This window comes from Cibotium barometz, chromosome 50, assembly GCF_041138505.1.
Source record: "Cibotium barometz isolate CiBa-2024 chromosome 50, ASM4113850v1, whole genome shotgun sequence".
NCBI classification, from domain to species: domain Eukaryota; kingdom Viridiplantae; phylum Streptophyta; class Polypodiopsida; order Cyatheales; family Cibotiaceae; genus Cibotium; species Cibotium barometz.
Genome location: NC_141095.1, coordinates 18597558 through 18613896, shown reverse-complemented (window position 1 = coordinate 18613896; position 16339 = coordinate 18597558). Strand labels below are relative to the sequence as shown.

The 16339-nt window shown below is 42.0% G+C and overlaps 1 protein-coding gene across 1 annotated transcript; it reads right to left on the bottom strand.

Annotated features, from left to right (window-relative positions):
• Nucleotides 1–13130: 13130 nt before the first annotated feature.
• On the bottom strand, nt 13131–16104 carry LOC147609892 (cytochrome P450 734A1-like). Its single transcript, XM_086787123.1, has 5 exons — nt 15692–16104; nt 14892–15115; nt 14379–14617; nt 13898–14288; nt 13131–13798 (listed from the first exon to the last, which is right to left on the bottom strand). The coding sequence occupies exons 1-5, from the start codon at nt 15996–15998 to the stop codon at nt 13373–13375; spliced, it is 1587 nt and encodes a 528-aa protein (XP_086643249.1). The 5' UTR covers nt 15999–16104; the 3' UTR covers nt 13131–13372.
• Between the last annotated feature and the right edge of the window lie 235 nt (nt 16105–16339).

Sequence of the window (16339 nt, the reverse complement as noted above, 5' to 3'; positions counted from 1 at the left end):
CAAAACATTAGTAATCAAATATTAAGAAAATATAATAAACAAACCAAGAGGCCTACCTTGGTTATTTGTGATTTTTGAGGTAAAATCTGTAAAAAAGAAACAACAAAAAAAAGTGAGCTATATAAACACTTGATTGTCTTTTACAAAAGAAAAATAGGGTTCAAGAAGAAGAGAAAGAGTAAGAGCAAGAGCAAGAGCAAGAGCAAGAAGAAGAAGAAGAGAAAGAGACTCACCACAACCTTAAGGTATGTACCAAGGTAAACTCTTATTCCACAGTCTTTTGTAAAGTAGATTTGCAGCCTGGTGATGAAGCTTGAGAGGATGACAGAGGCTCAAGAGGGTGAGAGAGGGTTAGAAGCTTGAGAGGGTGAGAGGATTAGAAATAGGGCGGGATGCTTTTTGGAAGAACTGTGTTTTGTCAAAATACTGGCAAAACACTCTCGGGTTTAATTTTCGATCTTTTTCGCAGTGCGCATCTATAAACACATCTGTATATGCACCTATTATGCAGAGTAGACACATTTATAGACGTGCTTTTAGACACGTGTACAGATGCGTTTATAGACGCACTAATAGACGCGAAACAGAATAGTTTTTAAACACACATAGAAAGATGAAAATTATTTATTCTTTTTTTGAATATGCAGGATGTCTTCATGAATCAGTTCTTCTAGTGATGATGAGTCCCTTCGTGTTCAAAATCGAGATTGTTGGTTGCAACAAAAAATAAAATGTATGTGTGATCGTTGTTGAGGATGTATGCGTCGACAACGTAGCATTACGATGAATCACATTTCAATGTATGGAAAATGGGAACTGACGGGATCAATGGTAAGTATACTTTGCTTATATTGTAAAAATTTAATTAAGAATTAGTATTCAATGGAGACTCACATTGAAATACTCGTGTGTAGAATAATGCGCCACACCCTTCTATGTTAACTCATAGGCGACGTCAAGAGGCCAAGCATCGTAGAGAAATGGCAGAGGCTTTACAAAACGTAGAAGTGGTGGAGGATTGGAATGATGGAGATACAAGCCCACCACCCTTTCCTCATGACATGTTGGAGGAAGAGGTTTTAGAAGATATGGTACATGCTCTATTTGCCAATGAGCATAGTGAAAATGAAAAAGCCATGGAAAATGATCACCTTTATAACGTGGCTTCGACCTCACTTTTTGAGAGATGCATATATTCCATTCTACGCGCTGCTCTCGAGTTGCTCAACTTGTAAACAATCTATGGATGGAGCAATGCAAGTTTGAATGCACTTCTCAAGTGAGTTTTCTACTTTCATAAATTGTCTACTTCCATTATAGATATATAAGAAGAAGTTATTTTCTATATTAATGTATTTGATTGTTTTATCGATAGGCTTTTGTCGAAGATGCTTCCAAAGGAGAATAAATTGCCAACCTCAAGAAACCAAGCAAGGCGCTTTGTGACATCTCTTGGAGGCTTTGATTATACTCGCATCCATGCATGTATATCAATGATTGTGTTCTCTTCGGTGGGATATATGCAGCGGCTCAAGAGTGTCCTATTTGCGGTGGCGAGCCAAGATATCGAGAGGACCTTAAAGGTCTACATGTGCCACATAAGGTGTTGCGACATTTTCCCACCATTCCTTGCATCCAACACATGTTCAAGTGCAAATCTATTGCAAAGCTCATGTCATGGCATTCCTGGCATCGATCCAATGATGGAAAGATGAGAATTTCCATAGACACTCCTGCATGGAAGCACATCGAGGAAATGTGGCCAAGCTGCAAGGAAGAGCCTAGACGTTTGAGACTTGGATTGGGTATGAATGGTGTTAATCCTTTTGGAATCAAGAGCACCTCATCTAGTATATGGCCAGTGGTAGTGGTGAATTACAACATTCCTCCATCCATGGAAATAAAGAAAGGACATGTCATGTTATTCCTCTCATTCCTGGGAAACATAAGGTAAAGAATATGGATATATATCTTGAGCCCTTGATTGATGAGCTTGAGATACTTTGGAGAGGTATCCATGTGCATGACATATGTCGGCCTCCATCTTCACGAGACTTTCTCTTGAAGGCCATCTTGATGTGGACGATGCACGACTTTCCTGGTTATGGCAAGTGTTCAAGTGAGTCAAATGGGTTTCTATTCATGATGATTCTTTATTATCATTGTATTGTTTTTTAGTATGCTTGAATGTCTATGTTGTTTAGGTGTCTTCACGTCTGGATACCATGCATGTCCTAGTTGTGGTCCATCATTGGTGACATCTAGGCCAGAGAGCTTGAAGAAAGTGATATATGAGAATCATCATCGATTTCTCCCTCATCATCATCCCAAATTTATTCGTTCTTGGATGGGAGTCCCTCCACATCCACTAAGCATGGGAGATTGGAAGGCATTATGGAATGGAGTGGAAAGTTCTCCTCCCCCCGGCATGAATAGGTAATATATCTTTGACATAGAATTCCAATACAAGCTTTGGATGAAAAGATAATCCTCTTAATATTTATTGTTATTTGATAAGGTACTCTATCTTCTTTTTCCTACCATATTGGATGAGCCTCAAAATCAACCATCTTCTTGATCCAATGCACATCTTCAAGAATGTCGCCTCTAACATTTGGGAGCACTTGAGAGGAACACGGGACTCCTTGCTTGTAAGAGAGGATTTATAAAGCATAGAGAGGATGCAAAGAGCTTGGCCCACGAGAGAGACCAAATGGGAAGACAATTCTACCTTGAGCACCTTGGATATTGAAAAAGAAGGAGGAGAAGTGGCTGAAAGATGCCATTACTACATTCCGTACTCCAACGGGGTGCATGAGGTGTTTAAAAGGTGCCTTCACAAAGACAAAGAAGAGAGGTGTTAATAAGCAATTATATGGCTTGAAGTCCCACAATCGGCACAAGATGCTTCAAGTAAGTGAAACATTGAAGTTGTACATATTTAACTTGTTCAATCATGATGTATCGAATCATGGTGTATAAATGTTTATAGTTTATTCTTCCTACAAGCATTTCCAATTGTGCATCCCACAAAGTGCGAGAGACGATTTATAAGATGGAGGAGCTTGTGAGGTTTGTACCCCAAACCCTCATCGCCAATTTTCTACACACGTTTTCCTCAAAATGATTTGTTTATTGTTTCGCATTGTAGATATGTGAGCTCAAAGGAAATTGATCCATGTACACTTGACTATGCAAGGGTCATGGCGGTGGAGGTGGTTTGTTTGGTGGAGGAGACATTCCCACATTCAATTCTCACAAGCCAACTACATCTTATGGTTCATTTAATTGATCAGATTGCCATATGTGGCACTGTGCATGCTCAATGGATGCTCTTTCTTGAGTGTTTCATGAAGACCTTGAAGGATTTTGTAAGGCAAAATGCAAAGCCAGAAGGTAGTATGGCTGAGGGTTAGTTGGTACAAATTTCACTTGTTTATATCTCAGAATACCTTGCCGAAGTGGATCCCTCTCTCCATCACCTATGGAGCAATGAAGAAGACTTGAGGATGACCTCTCATGTTCCTCAAGGAAAGGGAAAGACCAAAGTCATGGATACAGAGATGCATAGTAAGCTTAATACCTGTTGTGTGCTTAATAGTGATGTGACTCAGAAGATGGGTGGCAAAGTACGAGGATGAAAAGGCAAGAAGACAAAGTGAAAGGTCGAAATTCCATAAGCGCCATGGACGTAGTGTGCCATACCCCGAGCACCTACAATCACTTCCCAAGGATCTTGATGTAGATTGGCTACATGAGGAGATGGAGAGAGTGGCGCAAGATGAAAACATGCATATCACATTGGAGGAGTGGGAGTATGCCCGAGGATGCTTCAAAAAGGTAAACATACTTGTGTTCTCAATCATATTTTAGTATGTTAAACTTGCAAAAAATTATTTTTGAGGTATTTATAATTTTTTTGCCTTGGTATAGTGTACAATGTTTAATGCTTTGTGGTCGAAGGGTAAACATTCTCGCACACAAAGGATTGATGAGAAGAGGTGTTGAAATGTAGAGAGAAAGAGACGAGACAAGAGACACATCATGTACGCTCCCAAAGACTGATTCATATTGAGGACAAGATACATATATATAGGTGAGACCAAGTTAGGTAGAGTGAGCCATATATAGAGCTCCAACACCCCCACTCAAACAAGGGTCTCTAGCTATGGATGAAAAAACCCTTGGGGAGTACAAGGGAAAAACCCAAGCCCCTATACAAATGTGAAAATATGAACCAGAAGTAATGATGTGAAAGTGCATTGTGCATCTATGTACAAATATACAAAAGGACCAAGAGGTCATAGTGAGCAATTGTGGAATGTGCAAAGTGCATGGTGTCTAGAAGATTACAACGATATATGTACAAAGCTACCATAAGAGTAAAGAGCCTAATCTAGAAAGAGTGAGCCCGAGGCAACTCCAAGCTCTGAGCGCAAGAGAATGAAGCGTGACTCATTGAGACCTTTGGTAAGAATATCTGAAATCATCTGGTCACTTGGACAATGTTCAATCATGATAGTGCCTTTGCGTACTTCGTATCGAACATAATGGTAATGCACAACAATATGTTTTGACTTGTTATGTTGGACATAGTCTTTTGCAAGACTAATAGCACTCTGATTATCACACCGCAAGGGTGTACTAGAAAGAGGAGAATGGCCGATATCTGTCAACACTTGTCGAAGCCAAATGAGTTCACGAGCTGCAAGTGATGCCGCAACATATTCAGATTCGGTTGTAGAAACTGCAACACAACGTTGTTTCTTGCTGGTCCAAGAAATAAGACAACCATTAATGAAGAAACAATTGCCACTAGTAGATCGCATAGATAAATGTGAGCTGGCCCAATCTGCATCTGTGTAACCCAAAAGAGAAAGAGATGGAATGGAGTCGGATGTGAATTGTCGTTGATAAACCAAACCATAATCTATAGTGCCTTTCAAGTATTTCAACACGCGCTTTGCTGAAGACCAATGCTTAAGAGAAGGACATGCAAGGTGTTGCCCGAGATAGTTAGCAATAAACAAAATGTCAGGACGAGTGTTCAAACCAACAACTTGAAGACATCCAACCAAATTAGCATATGGTTGATTTGTAACAAGCTGGCCACCACCATCAGAAGTGTTTTTCATGGAACTCGCAAGACAAGGAGTAGTTGCTGAATGTGCAGATTCCAAACCAAACTTCTTAATAGTATCTTCAATAAACTTTGACTGTCGAAGTAACAAAATACCTTTACTGCGATCCCTTTGAATCTGAATGCCAAGACACGAGTGAAGCTCTCCAAGATCCACCATATCAAATGCCGAAGATAACAACTGCTTACTTTGGTGTAGAAATCCCAAATCATTGGAAACAAGGATTGTATCATCCACATAAAGGGCAAGGATTACAAAACTACCATTTTGGTGTTTGGTAAATAAGTTGGGATCAGAAGAGCAAGAGAGAAAACCATGGGAGGTAAGAAAAAGATCAAACTTGATGTACCAGGCCCGTGAAGCTTGTTTAAGACCATATAAAGCCCTATGAAGACGAGCAACAAGATCTTCCTTCCCTGCAATAACAAATCCTTCTGGCTGCTCCATGTAAATTTCTTCATTCAAATCTCCATTCAAGAAAGCTGTGCGCACGTCCATCTGATGAATTTCTAAGTCAAATTGAACAGCAAATGCCAATAAAACCCGAATACTAGTAATGCGAACAACTGGTGAAAAGGTTTCGTGATAATCAACGCCAGCAACTTGAGAATAACCTTTGGCAACTAAACGTGCCTTGAATTTGTCAAAGGATCCATCTGCTTTAAATTTTGTCTTATATACCCACTTACACTTAATGGCAGTACGGCCAGGAGGTAGCTCAGTGAGTATCCATGTACCTTTAGAGATAAGAGAATCATACTCTACTTCCATAGCCTCTTGCCATTGATCCTTTTGTGGAGAACATATAGCATCACTGTACGTGGCTGGATCAGAAGGAGCAGTAGTAGGAAGATTATTCTGAACAAAGACTACTGTCAAGAGAGCTTCACTCCAGAAGACACGAGATAACCCAGAATGAATCAGCATACATCGTATAGCATTGATAATAGTGCGATTCTTACGTTCAGCAACACCGTTCTGTTGAGGTGAATATGGAATTGTATGTTCATGATGAATACCATGGTCCGTACAATAACTCTCAAACTCACGAGACACATATTCTCCACCATTATCGCTGCGAAGTTTCTTGAGGCGACGTCCAGTTTGAAGTTCGGCAGCCTTGTGAAATTGCTTAAAAACAGATAACGCCTCAGATTTTTGTTGAAGCAAGAAAACAACTGTATACCGTGAGTAATCATCAATAAACGTAATGAAATAACGATGTTGTGTTCTCGATGGAGGCAAAGGTCCACAAATGTCGGTATGAACAAGATCCAACAAATCATGAGAATGAACTGAATTCGAGAGAGGAAAGGGTTTACGATTGTGTTTGCCAAGAGCACAAAACTCACAGATTCCCATATGAGGATGAGCTTTAAGATCCATTCCGCGTACAAGACCTTGACGATGAAGATTAAGAAGCTTTGAGAAATCAGCATGAACAAAGCGATGATGCCATATCTTGCAATCATGATCCCCTGGAGCAGTGACAACATTTGCTACAGCATCATTAAGAGAGAGCTCAAACAAATTGCCATTACGAGAAGCAGTTGCAATAATCTGTCCATCTTTCTCAATGCGGCATTTGGTGTGGTCGAATCCAACAAACAAACCAAGATCAACAAGTCTTGCAACTGAAAGAAGATTACGTTGAAGTTCTGGGACATGTAAAACCCCTCGTAAAACTCGAGTTGAAGAAGATAAGGTGCCAAGATATAAATCTCCAATGCCCTTGACTTGGCAAGTTGTATCATCAGCAAGATAAACAACACGCTTAACAGGTAAAGAATGATAGTTATGTAGCCACTTAGATTCATATGTCATATTTCCTGTAGCACCAGAATCAATAATGAAAAGTGAACCATCACGAACATGAAGTATTCTGTCTGGGGGAACTGAATATAAAACACAACTTGTTTCAGGCATAACATTATCATGATGCTCGGCTGCATATGCTCGATTTCGATCTACATCAAATCGACGCTTAAAGCACATGGAAGAGGGATGATCAGATTTTCCACAATAATCACAAGAAGAAGAATCTCTAGATAAACGTGGTTGTTTTGTGGTAATGTTGTGTTCTTCATCATATTGACGTGCCCAACAGTCATCTTCAGTATGACCATTCCTATTGCAGTAAGAACAATGCTTGTTAGGAAATTTGAGACGAGAGAAACTACCACCACGACGACCACCTCTACGGTTGCCTCGTTGAAAAGAACGCCTTCGCACATTAAAGGCCCGTTCCAACTGTTGTGACTCAGGCTCCTCTTGTTGTGAAAACATAACTGCATCATGACCAACACTACGTCGTTGTTGACGTTGAGAATACTCAATCAAAGATATGCAAGTTTGGTCAAAATCAAGACCGTCCTTGTTAGAAAGAATGGTAACAATGTTGTCATAAGACGGATCCTTTATCGTATCAAGAAGAATTGTAATAAGTTGCTTTCGTGGAACAGGATCACCCGCAGCAGCAAGTTGATTAATAATAGATTTGAAAGAATCAATATGTCCCGTCATAGCAGTACCAACTTCATACTGTAACTTTGAAAGCAAACCTCTCAAATAAAGTGTTTCTGTAACAGACTTTTTCTGAAAATTTGCTATAAGATACTCCCATACGTCATGGGAAGTAGGAAAGTCATACACATCAAGCATGAGAGAATCACTAAGAGTAGAAAGAATATACCGACGAGCTGCTTTATCACGCCTCTGCCAATCCATATAAGCAAGACGCCATGCATCAAAAACAGGGCCTTCCGTGATAAGAACGTTGTCAGAATTCGGAATAATAGGCTGAGACGGACATAGAGAATTGCCAATAACAACATCTGAGAGCTCATCGCCTTCAAGAATTAACAGCATCTTTGCTTTCCAACCGGGAAACCCTTGGCCTTGAAAAGAAGGAATAGAACGTTGGCCAGAAGGAAAACCATTGACGAGAACAGTCATAGCCATATCTATCTGTGAGAAGACGTATAAGATAAAATCACAAAATCTGCACACCATAGACAAGGACGACTGCAAGAGATAAGAGACGTCAATAAGAAAAGAGTCCTCAAAATAGCGAGACGTGGGACGCAAGATTCATTGGTAGACGCTGGATGAAAAAGCTAGATTGGTTGCTTTGCTAAAAATAGCAAAATCCGAGACGTGGGACGCAAGATTCATTGGTAGACGCTTGACGAAAAAGCTAGATTTGGCGGTTTGCTAAAAACGCTTGACGAAGAAGCTAGATTTGGGCGGGTTGCTAAAAACGCTTGACGAAGACGAAACCTGTGTGCTCACAAAGACACTTGATGAAGACGAAACCTGTGTGCTCACACAAAGAACCTGTTTTGCTGTTTTACAGATGCAGTTTGCCTGAACTGTCATAACTTTTGACTCACAACTCTGTTTGACAAACTTTTTTTGATAGGATTCACCAGCACAATACAATCTACGCACCTGCACCTGGTTTTGGTTTTAAGGACGCGATTAAGAAACAACTCTAATAACAACAAGTTAAGCTATAAAATCATGTAGACAACACATAATCAAAGAACAATCTTGTAAGACATGAAATTATAATCATGAATTTAACAAGAAGACATAGATGCTTCCCTCATAGATCTACGCTCTGATACCATGTTGAAATGTAGAGAGAAAGAGACGAGACAAGAGACACATCATGTACGCTCCCAAAGACTGATTCATATTGAGGACAAGATACATATATATAGGTGAGACCAAGTTAGGTAGAGTGAGCCATATATAGAGCTCCAACAAGAGGAACACCCAAGATTGTGGAGTAATTGCAAGCTTTGAGGGAGCCAATGGAGCCATGGATGATTATTGTGGATTGATCCAAAATATCATTAGGCTTGACTTTCGCAGCTTCTTTGTATATATTTTGGAGGTCAAGTGGTTTAAGGATGTGGTAGTGGAAAGAGGTCCTAATGCAACAATCAAGCGTTATGCAAGTGGCTTTGTAACCATTGACTCTACAAAGTTTTGGCAAGAAAAGGATGGGACTCTAGTGCTACCACAACATTGTGAATAGGTATATATAATTATTGGTAATGACAATATATGCATTTATACAGATAGTAAAGATATAATTTTTTGTATAATGTACCTATGCGCTTGAATAGGTTGTGTATCAACCAATAATTGACAATAAGAGATGGTGGCATATAATCCCAATCTCACCATGTTCAAGAGCCATTTATAGTACATTCACCCACATTGAACATATGGAGGAGCATGTCAACTCAACTATGGAGGGAGATAGCTTGGAAAACATTGATGATGATCGTGCCATTGGAGATGATGATCGTGTTATTGGACCATCCTCTACTTGTCAGTATCGATTGGCTAGTAGTGGGATGGATCTCTTTGTAGATTTGGATATAGGCATAGAAATTGAGATAGATACTTTAGCAACGGTGACCTCATTGAAGATAAGGTTGAACTCTAGTTCTTTCATTGTACTTTTATTATGGCTATGGTTTTTCTTTTGGTATAGATTCATTGCCTTTTTAAGATTACATGTATAGATTCATGCCTTTTTGAGATTACATGTATAGATTTATTGTGATATGTTGCTTTTCGTCGCATTACTTAATCATTCACCTTTGGACTGCTTTTCATGGAGGTTCAAGATTTTTTTTAAAAGCTTCACTTTGATAAAAAGATGTGGGGATTGAATCATTGTTCTTTGGATTGTTTTTCATGGGATTACTTGATATACCTAAGCCTTTGCATGTATCCATCCCTTTCACCACATTACTCGATTTATACCTATTTCTTTTCTCTTTCTTTAGCATATTTTTCCTTGTAATTATGCTTTCTAGAGATTCATTTGTATATAAATGCACCAAAAAATCTTGCATATTATCAAAATCTGATGCACATAGTTCAACAAATGATATTTTTGGAGATTGAAGATTCTGTTTTTCTTTGCAAGGTCCACAATTGCAACTATATAAAAAATTATTGCAAATTGCGTCTATAAGTGCGTCTGTAATTGTGTCGTCTATGCTCGCGTCTATAAGCGCGTCTAATTTCAAAGGAACTAGACGCGTTTATAGACGCGACTATAGACGCAAACGTAACTTATGCATCTATAAGAGTGTCTAGTTTCAAAGAAAGTAGAGGCGCTTATAGACGCATTTATAGACGTGAGTATAGACGCCCCCATAACTTGCACGTCTATGCAACGCGTCTATGCTTGCTTTATGTTGTAGTGTTAGAAATCACTGGTGGGAGACTGCTTCGCAAGCACTCCGGCCCACGATCCTACTCGAGGCACTACGTCCTCGGTAGAAGAAAAATGCACCCTCTTCTATGCAAATCTCGACATGCAACAACACTCCCTACGAGAGTAGCACAACTAGAGTCCAAACGGGCATGAATACTCCTAAGCCTGGAAAAAACCTCAATCTATTTTCTCTCCAATGCGTTAGTCCTTGCAAACTACTAAGCTATGGAATCCCTCGAGATATCCATCTCGGCCTCTAACTCCACATCCATGGGATGAGTATCATCTCCATAGGCATCCTCATCATCGAGAAGATCATCCTCAAATTAATTCTTACAGTTAGTGTCATCAGCTTGTAAGGGCTTCTTGTCCACTAACTCCATGATGTCCATCGTTTGCGGATGGATCTAGGGGGTCATCTATAGACAAGGAAACATCAACAACTATGTCAATGGGAACATCCATGGTCCCTCACAAACCGGAAGGAGATTGTGTCATCTTGGTCTATGAGCGCTGGAGACGCGATCTCATTGATATGAGAGAGAGAGAGAGAGAGAGAACGTCCAAAACTTGTTGCTAATGCCAAGATTTCCGCTTTCTTGCGTAGCCAGGGTGGTACATTAACGCCTTCCACCTGTCGAATGGCAACGCACAAGAGAGAGAGAGAGAGAGAGAGAGAGAGAGAGAGAGCGAGAAATCTTTGGTTGTTGTTTTGCTCAGAGGTTCATGCCCAGTGTCGTTCAAGCTTCATGACCCCCCTTTGCTATTGTTGTAGGTGACTATCCATGCATGGGATAAAGATTCCTCGCTTCTACGCATACAGGAGAGAGAGAGGGAGAGATAAGGTGACAACCACCCCTTGCTTCCTTCTGCTGGTGCGCTTTGCTCTGTCGGGCTCTTGTTGCTTGAACCTTCTCTCAAGGACTCGATCTTGCGTGGGCAGGCTGCCAGTCGTTGGTTGTGCTGCCGAGTTGCACCGTTGGTGCACTGTGAGCCATTGTTGGGTGGTGCTCACTTGACTAAAGGGAATATCGCATGCTGTTGTGCCCACTGCTTACAGTCGAACAGCATGCCAATATGGCATGCTACTGTGCCCACTGCTTACAGTCGACGAGCAATCACCCCCACTTGTCGGTTGCTTCTGACAAGGCGAGAGAGCACATGGCTACTCTCTCTCTTTCTTGCTCTCGTGACCACGTTGGAGAGAGATCCCCCAGCTGCCTTCACACTGGCTTGCGCTTCCTCCTTCCCACCGGCTTCCTCCACACAGTCGCGAGCCAGAAAGAAATGGATAAGGTGATTTTTCTCTTTCCACCTTGGGGGCTACTGCAGTCAAGGCCAAGAGAGAGATTTCTCTTAAGCCTCCCCTCTTGTTGCTACCACACTCGTGCCCATGAAAGCCCAAACAAAAACAATGCAGAGCATTTACAGCTATGGTGGCTCCTCTCCAGACAGTCGAGAGGTATGCAGATAAGATGGTGTTTTCCTTTGCTTGCTCCTATGCAATGGTTGGAAGAAGAGCAAAAGTAAACAAGAGAAGAGTAAAAGAGGGCTATGGCTATGGCGATTTCTTCTACTCCACACGTAGTCGACCAGCTCCCTATCTAGATAAGGTCCCCTTTTCTTCAATGGTTCACTAACCTTAGCATGGGCTTGGCCCCAATTCACATGCGGGCTCTAATACCAATGTTACACTAGCGCAGCAACAACGCGTCAAACGTAGAGGAGAAGGAGCTCTTGTTCACCACTCATCCATTGAAAGAATGAGGATAGGGATCCCTACAGCCGAACATACATAGTGGCCAACATGCCCACACATGTCCGGTCGCCCGCAAGACGACGCTCGAGCGCCCTCTCCCCTAAACCCTGGCTCGCTCGGCACCCACGCTCTGGTGGATGGTCTCAGAGGCCGGTCGAGCTCTCCTTTAGATGCTATGAGGTACGTAACAAAATGACTTACTCATACATAAATTTACGAGGGTCAACTATCCCAGAGGCTCTAGCCTTTGCCCATTTAGTGAAATAATCAGTAGCATAATAATATAACATAATTGAGTCTATCTTGCATGTTACGATCCTTCCTCTCACAATGACTGTAAAGTCAAATTCCAAAAGTAAAAGCAACCAACATGTAATACATCCAGTTGTGTAAGACTTTCCGCCTTTTGCTTGGGTCATATGACACTTGGATGATTCTAGTCTTGCTCTTCTCAATCACCACTTAAATGCACAAGTTGTGTATGGCTTGGGCCATTTGATTGGGTCATACGGCACTTGGATGATTCTAGTCTGGCTCTTCTCAATCTGCATAGGGATACAAAGCCCTACTCCACTTGAGGACGAAGGTGTGACTTGTTCGACTATAAGAGTTTTGTAGGAGACTCCCTAAATATGTAGTGCACATGTTGTACCGCCATAAATGTAGAGACGCGATATCGGAAAACTAGCATGTTTTTTATTATCGTATGAGGAGTTATATATATAGATCGTGCATGATGTTGCATGACACATTTGAGATCTACCGGGTGGCAACAACCGTTCACACTCACAGGCGGACATTCCTACATTCCCCCCATTTTCTCAAATGGAAAATCAAGAGGATTTAGGAGTTTGCTAATGCATATGCATGAGATGAAATGTGGAATGCATGAAAACATTTTTCCTGGCAATTTTTAGTAAAGTGTTGTGCTTCACCCTAGTTGCATCCTAAGCTACGTGCTATAATTGATTACATCATGATAATAACATTTAGCCGGATCTATTAGAGATTTAATAGTTTGATAGAGAAATACAACAATCTTTTTCTTCTTCACTTTTGCTTGTGGGCGTCGGGCCTTCATTGATTACTTCTTCGTATATTTTCACATTGATCTATACCCCAGGTGTTTCGCATTCTGGTTCATAGATCCAAGATGGTATGTAACCTTCGACAGAATAGTTCTATTATTATTATGTACCTATAAAGTTTGCACTCATATGTTGATTTTTAGAGCTTTTCAAAGATCAACGGCATTCCAAATTGGGGCTGTATGGTGAAGACAGTGGTGGGGGCATGGCGGTAGTTACGGGAGACGCAGAAACTGTAACGTTGCAAGATGGAGGAAAGCACCACTTTGGCCTCGAGCATGGCAAATGTCTGCCCTATGCAGCTGCGTGGCCCCATGGAGAATGGCATAAAAGCCCCAGCCACTGCACTTGCCTTGGCAACACCCCCCCCAAACCTCTCAGGACGAAACTCGTTAGCATCCGGACCCCAATACCGCTGGTCATGGTGCCAAGCAAGTATTGGCACTACCAACGTCGTCCCTGCTGGGACTTCGATCTTCCCCAGCTTCATATCAGTGCCTGCTTTCCTAAACATGGCCACTACTGGAGGGTACAATCTCAGTGCCTCATTCAGCACCATACCTGCCTGCAAGCAAAGACGCTTTGTTAGCCATTACATTCTCAGTTTTTCTTGTTTTTCAAGCCACGGTCAACTAGGCTGATCATCTGATCATCTGCCACTTACCAATTTCAGATGGTTTACCGACTCGGCTGTCGGTAGCTCTGTTGTCCCGCACACCGCATGCACCTCCTCCCTAACACGCTCTTGCCATTCCGGACTGCTTGCAAGCAGTAGAAATGTCCAAGTCAGCAACGTTGATGTCGTCTCATGCCCTGCAAAGAAGAAGGTCTTGCACTCATCAATGATTTCACCAATCCCCATACTCAGGTTCTTCTGGTTTCCCTGGAGCTCTCCCTTGTTAGCAGCCATCATCAGGCCAAGCAAATCGTTGCCATACATGTCTCCACGACCAATATCAGAGGACTCTAGGCGCTTTTCAATGAGTTGGCCAAGGACCTTGGCAATTCTATTGCGGAGCTTCCAGCGGTACCGATTTCGCGCAGTTGGGAGAAATCTGCCTCAAAGAAAGGTCAAAAAGCATATGTTTAGAACATTCTGGACATTGAGAACTGGAAAGCCATTAATTCTGCTCTCAGCTTCTCACCTTGATCCAGGGATATATACAGTGCGATTGACCTCGTCTAAGAGGATCTGCTGCTCATGCTGCATTTCAAACACTTGCTTGCCTTCTGTGAAGCTGCTCCCAAATGCAGTGTGAGCAATAATATCAGCTGTCAGAGCTCTAAAGTCTGCATGAACATTAATAATCTCTTCTTTCTCCACTCGGGCTTCCCATTTTTCCATCATTGCAACCGTACACCCGGCCATCGTAGGAGCCATGGACTAGTGTACATGATCCCAACCATGATGTTAGGCCCAATAAACCCTTGCATGAAAAGGTATTCACAATGTTGCACTCCAGTCACCCTCAAAACACAAGTAATATAAATCAGATAATTTCATTTCATATGTAATGTCACATGCTATGTGTCATATATAATGGCATATGTTATGTGTCCCATGCTATGGAAAATGTTATGTGTCACATATCATGGCAGACGACATGAATCTTATCGCCATCACAGAACTTACTGCATATATTAGAAGTTGAGGCTACCTTCAGCTTCTCAAGAAAGAAGGCTGGGTTCATGATGCGCCGATGTTGAGCCCACTTCTCTCCCTCCAAAGCCGTCAGCCCATTTCCCCCCAAGTCTCTAGTATCAGGCCTTGCACGATTCTTCTGATAATGCCCAAATTTGTTGGACAATATTTCCTTGGCCTGGTCAGGTTCTGTTAGGATGATTCGAGCTTGAGAACCAAACCAATGCACAAAGAGCTCACCTGTCATGATAGCAAACCAGCAACAATAAGAAAACTGTGTATGTGCATGTGTGTGTGTGTGTGTGTGTGTGTGTAGAGGCTAGAGCTGAGGGGTGTGTGGATTATAGGAACATTGAGCTATGGACACAACTTTGGACTGTCAAACATCCCCCTATTTCATGAGGTCTTGAAGCCATGAGATTCCTATCCATATCTAACATTGTGGACTTGTAATAATTGGAAGTTATTCAGTGAACAATATCAATCAGTAGATGGGGGTTGGACTGAGTGAGCCCCCAGTGATGGTGAGCAATGATGAAGCCATATAACAAGCCAGAAAGCCGTCAATAAACAAGCAAATGAGGAGAAGCAACCAACTGAGAGTAAACCCTACAAGGTCAAGGAGCAAAAGAAGAAGAAACAAGGAAGTCAAGAGGGTAGCCATTCTCAAGGATGACCAGGAACTAGAGGAAAAAAATGACAAGATGAGACTCTCCACCCATTGTTAAGATGGTTGCATGCCCTATTTACGAGTTGGGCAGGGTGACAACCGAGAGTAATATCTATCTGATCAAGTGAAAAGAAAAAGAAGCTTACCGTATGTTTTGGGCCAGTTGTAGTAGTGGGGCAGGATGCGGGGGGCGATGTCATGGGAGAGATGAGGCATGGGGAGGGAGCGGGCATCGTTGCACATGGCCACAATCTCTGGGAGGTTGCCATACAGGAAGCGGCCGGGCATGCATTTCACCCCCTGCGCTTCAAACACCCGCCTGATGCGCCGAGGCCGCCACCACATGCCTACCACCACGCTCGTCCACAGCGTGTAAACAAGGGGGGCGCCCAGCACCACCAGCAGCGAAATCACTACATCTCGGTAACAGATCTCGGGCAGCGCAAATCCCATCGTCGTCTCCGCAAGCGTGGGTTCAGAGCGCTCTCTCTCTCTCTCTGTCCACAAGCTGGGTTTTCCTTCTCTCTTCTCTGTGTTATCGTGTGTGTGTGTGGGGAATGCGCGCGCGCTAGTCTTATAGAGCTGCAAACTATCAGTATCCGAGGTCGTCACCCGTGCTGTCATCCTGCTCAATATGTCAAAGAAGATGTCGGACATTTTCACTCAAACCAGTGTTCGAAAAAAACCCGGGTATAGTGTAATTTGCACTTGCAGATTTTTAAAATTACCTTTAAATTTGAAACTTAAGGGTACAAAAACCTGCATATTTTGAGAGGTTGTAGAACAAAAACCTT

What these genes read in the sequence shown, in the direction of transcription:
- LOC147609892 (XM_086787123.1), bottom strand. Translation starts at nt 15,998, where the DNA reads ATGGGATTTGCGCTGCCCGAGATCTGTTACCGAGATGTAGTGATTTCG. An exon ending in CAACTGGCCCAAAACATACG is followed by an intron (nt 15,116 to 15,691) that starts GTAAGCTTCTTT and finishes CTATCATGACAG; the next exon opens with GTGAGCTCTTTGTGCATTGG. An exon ending in TCTTTCTTGAGAAGCTGAAG is followed by an intron (nt 14,618 to 14,891) that starts GTAGCCTCAACT and finishes CATGTACACTAG; the next exon opens with TCCATGGCTCCTACGATGGC.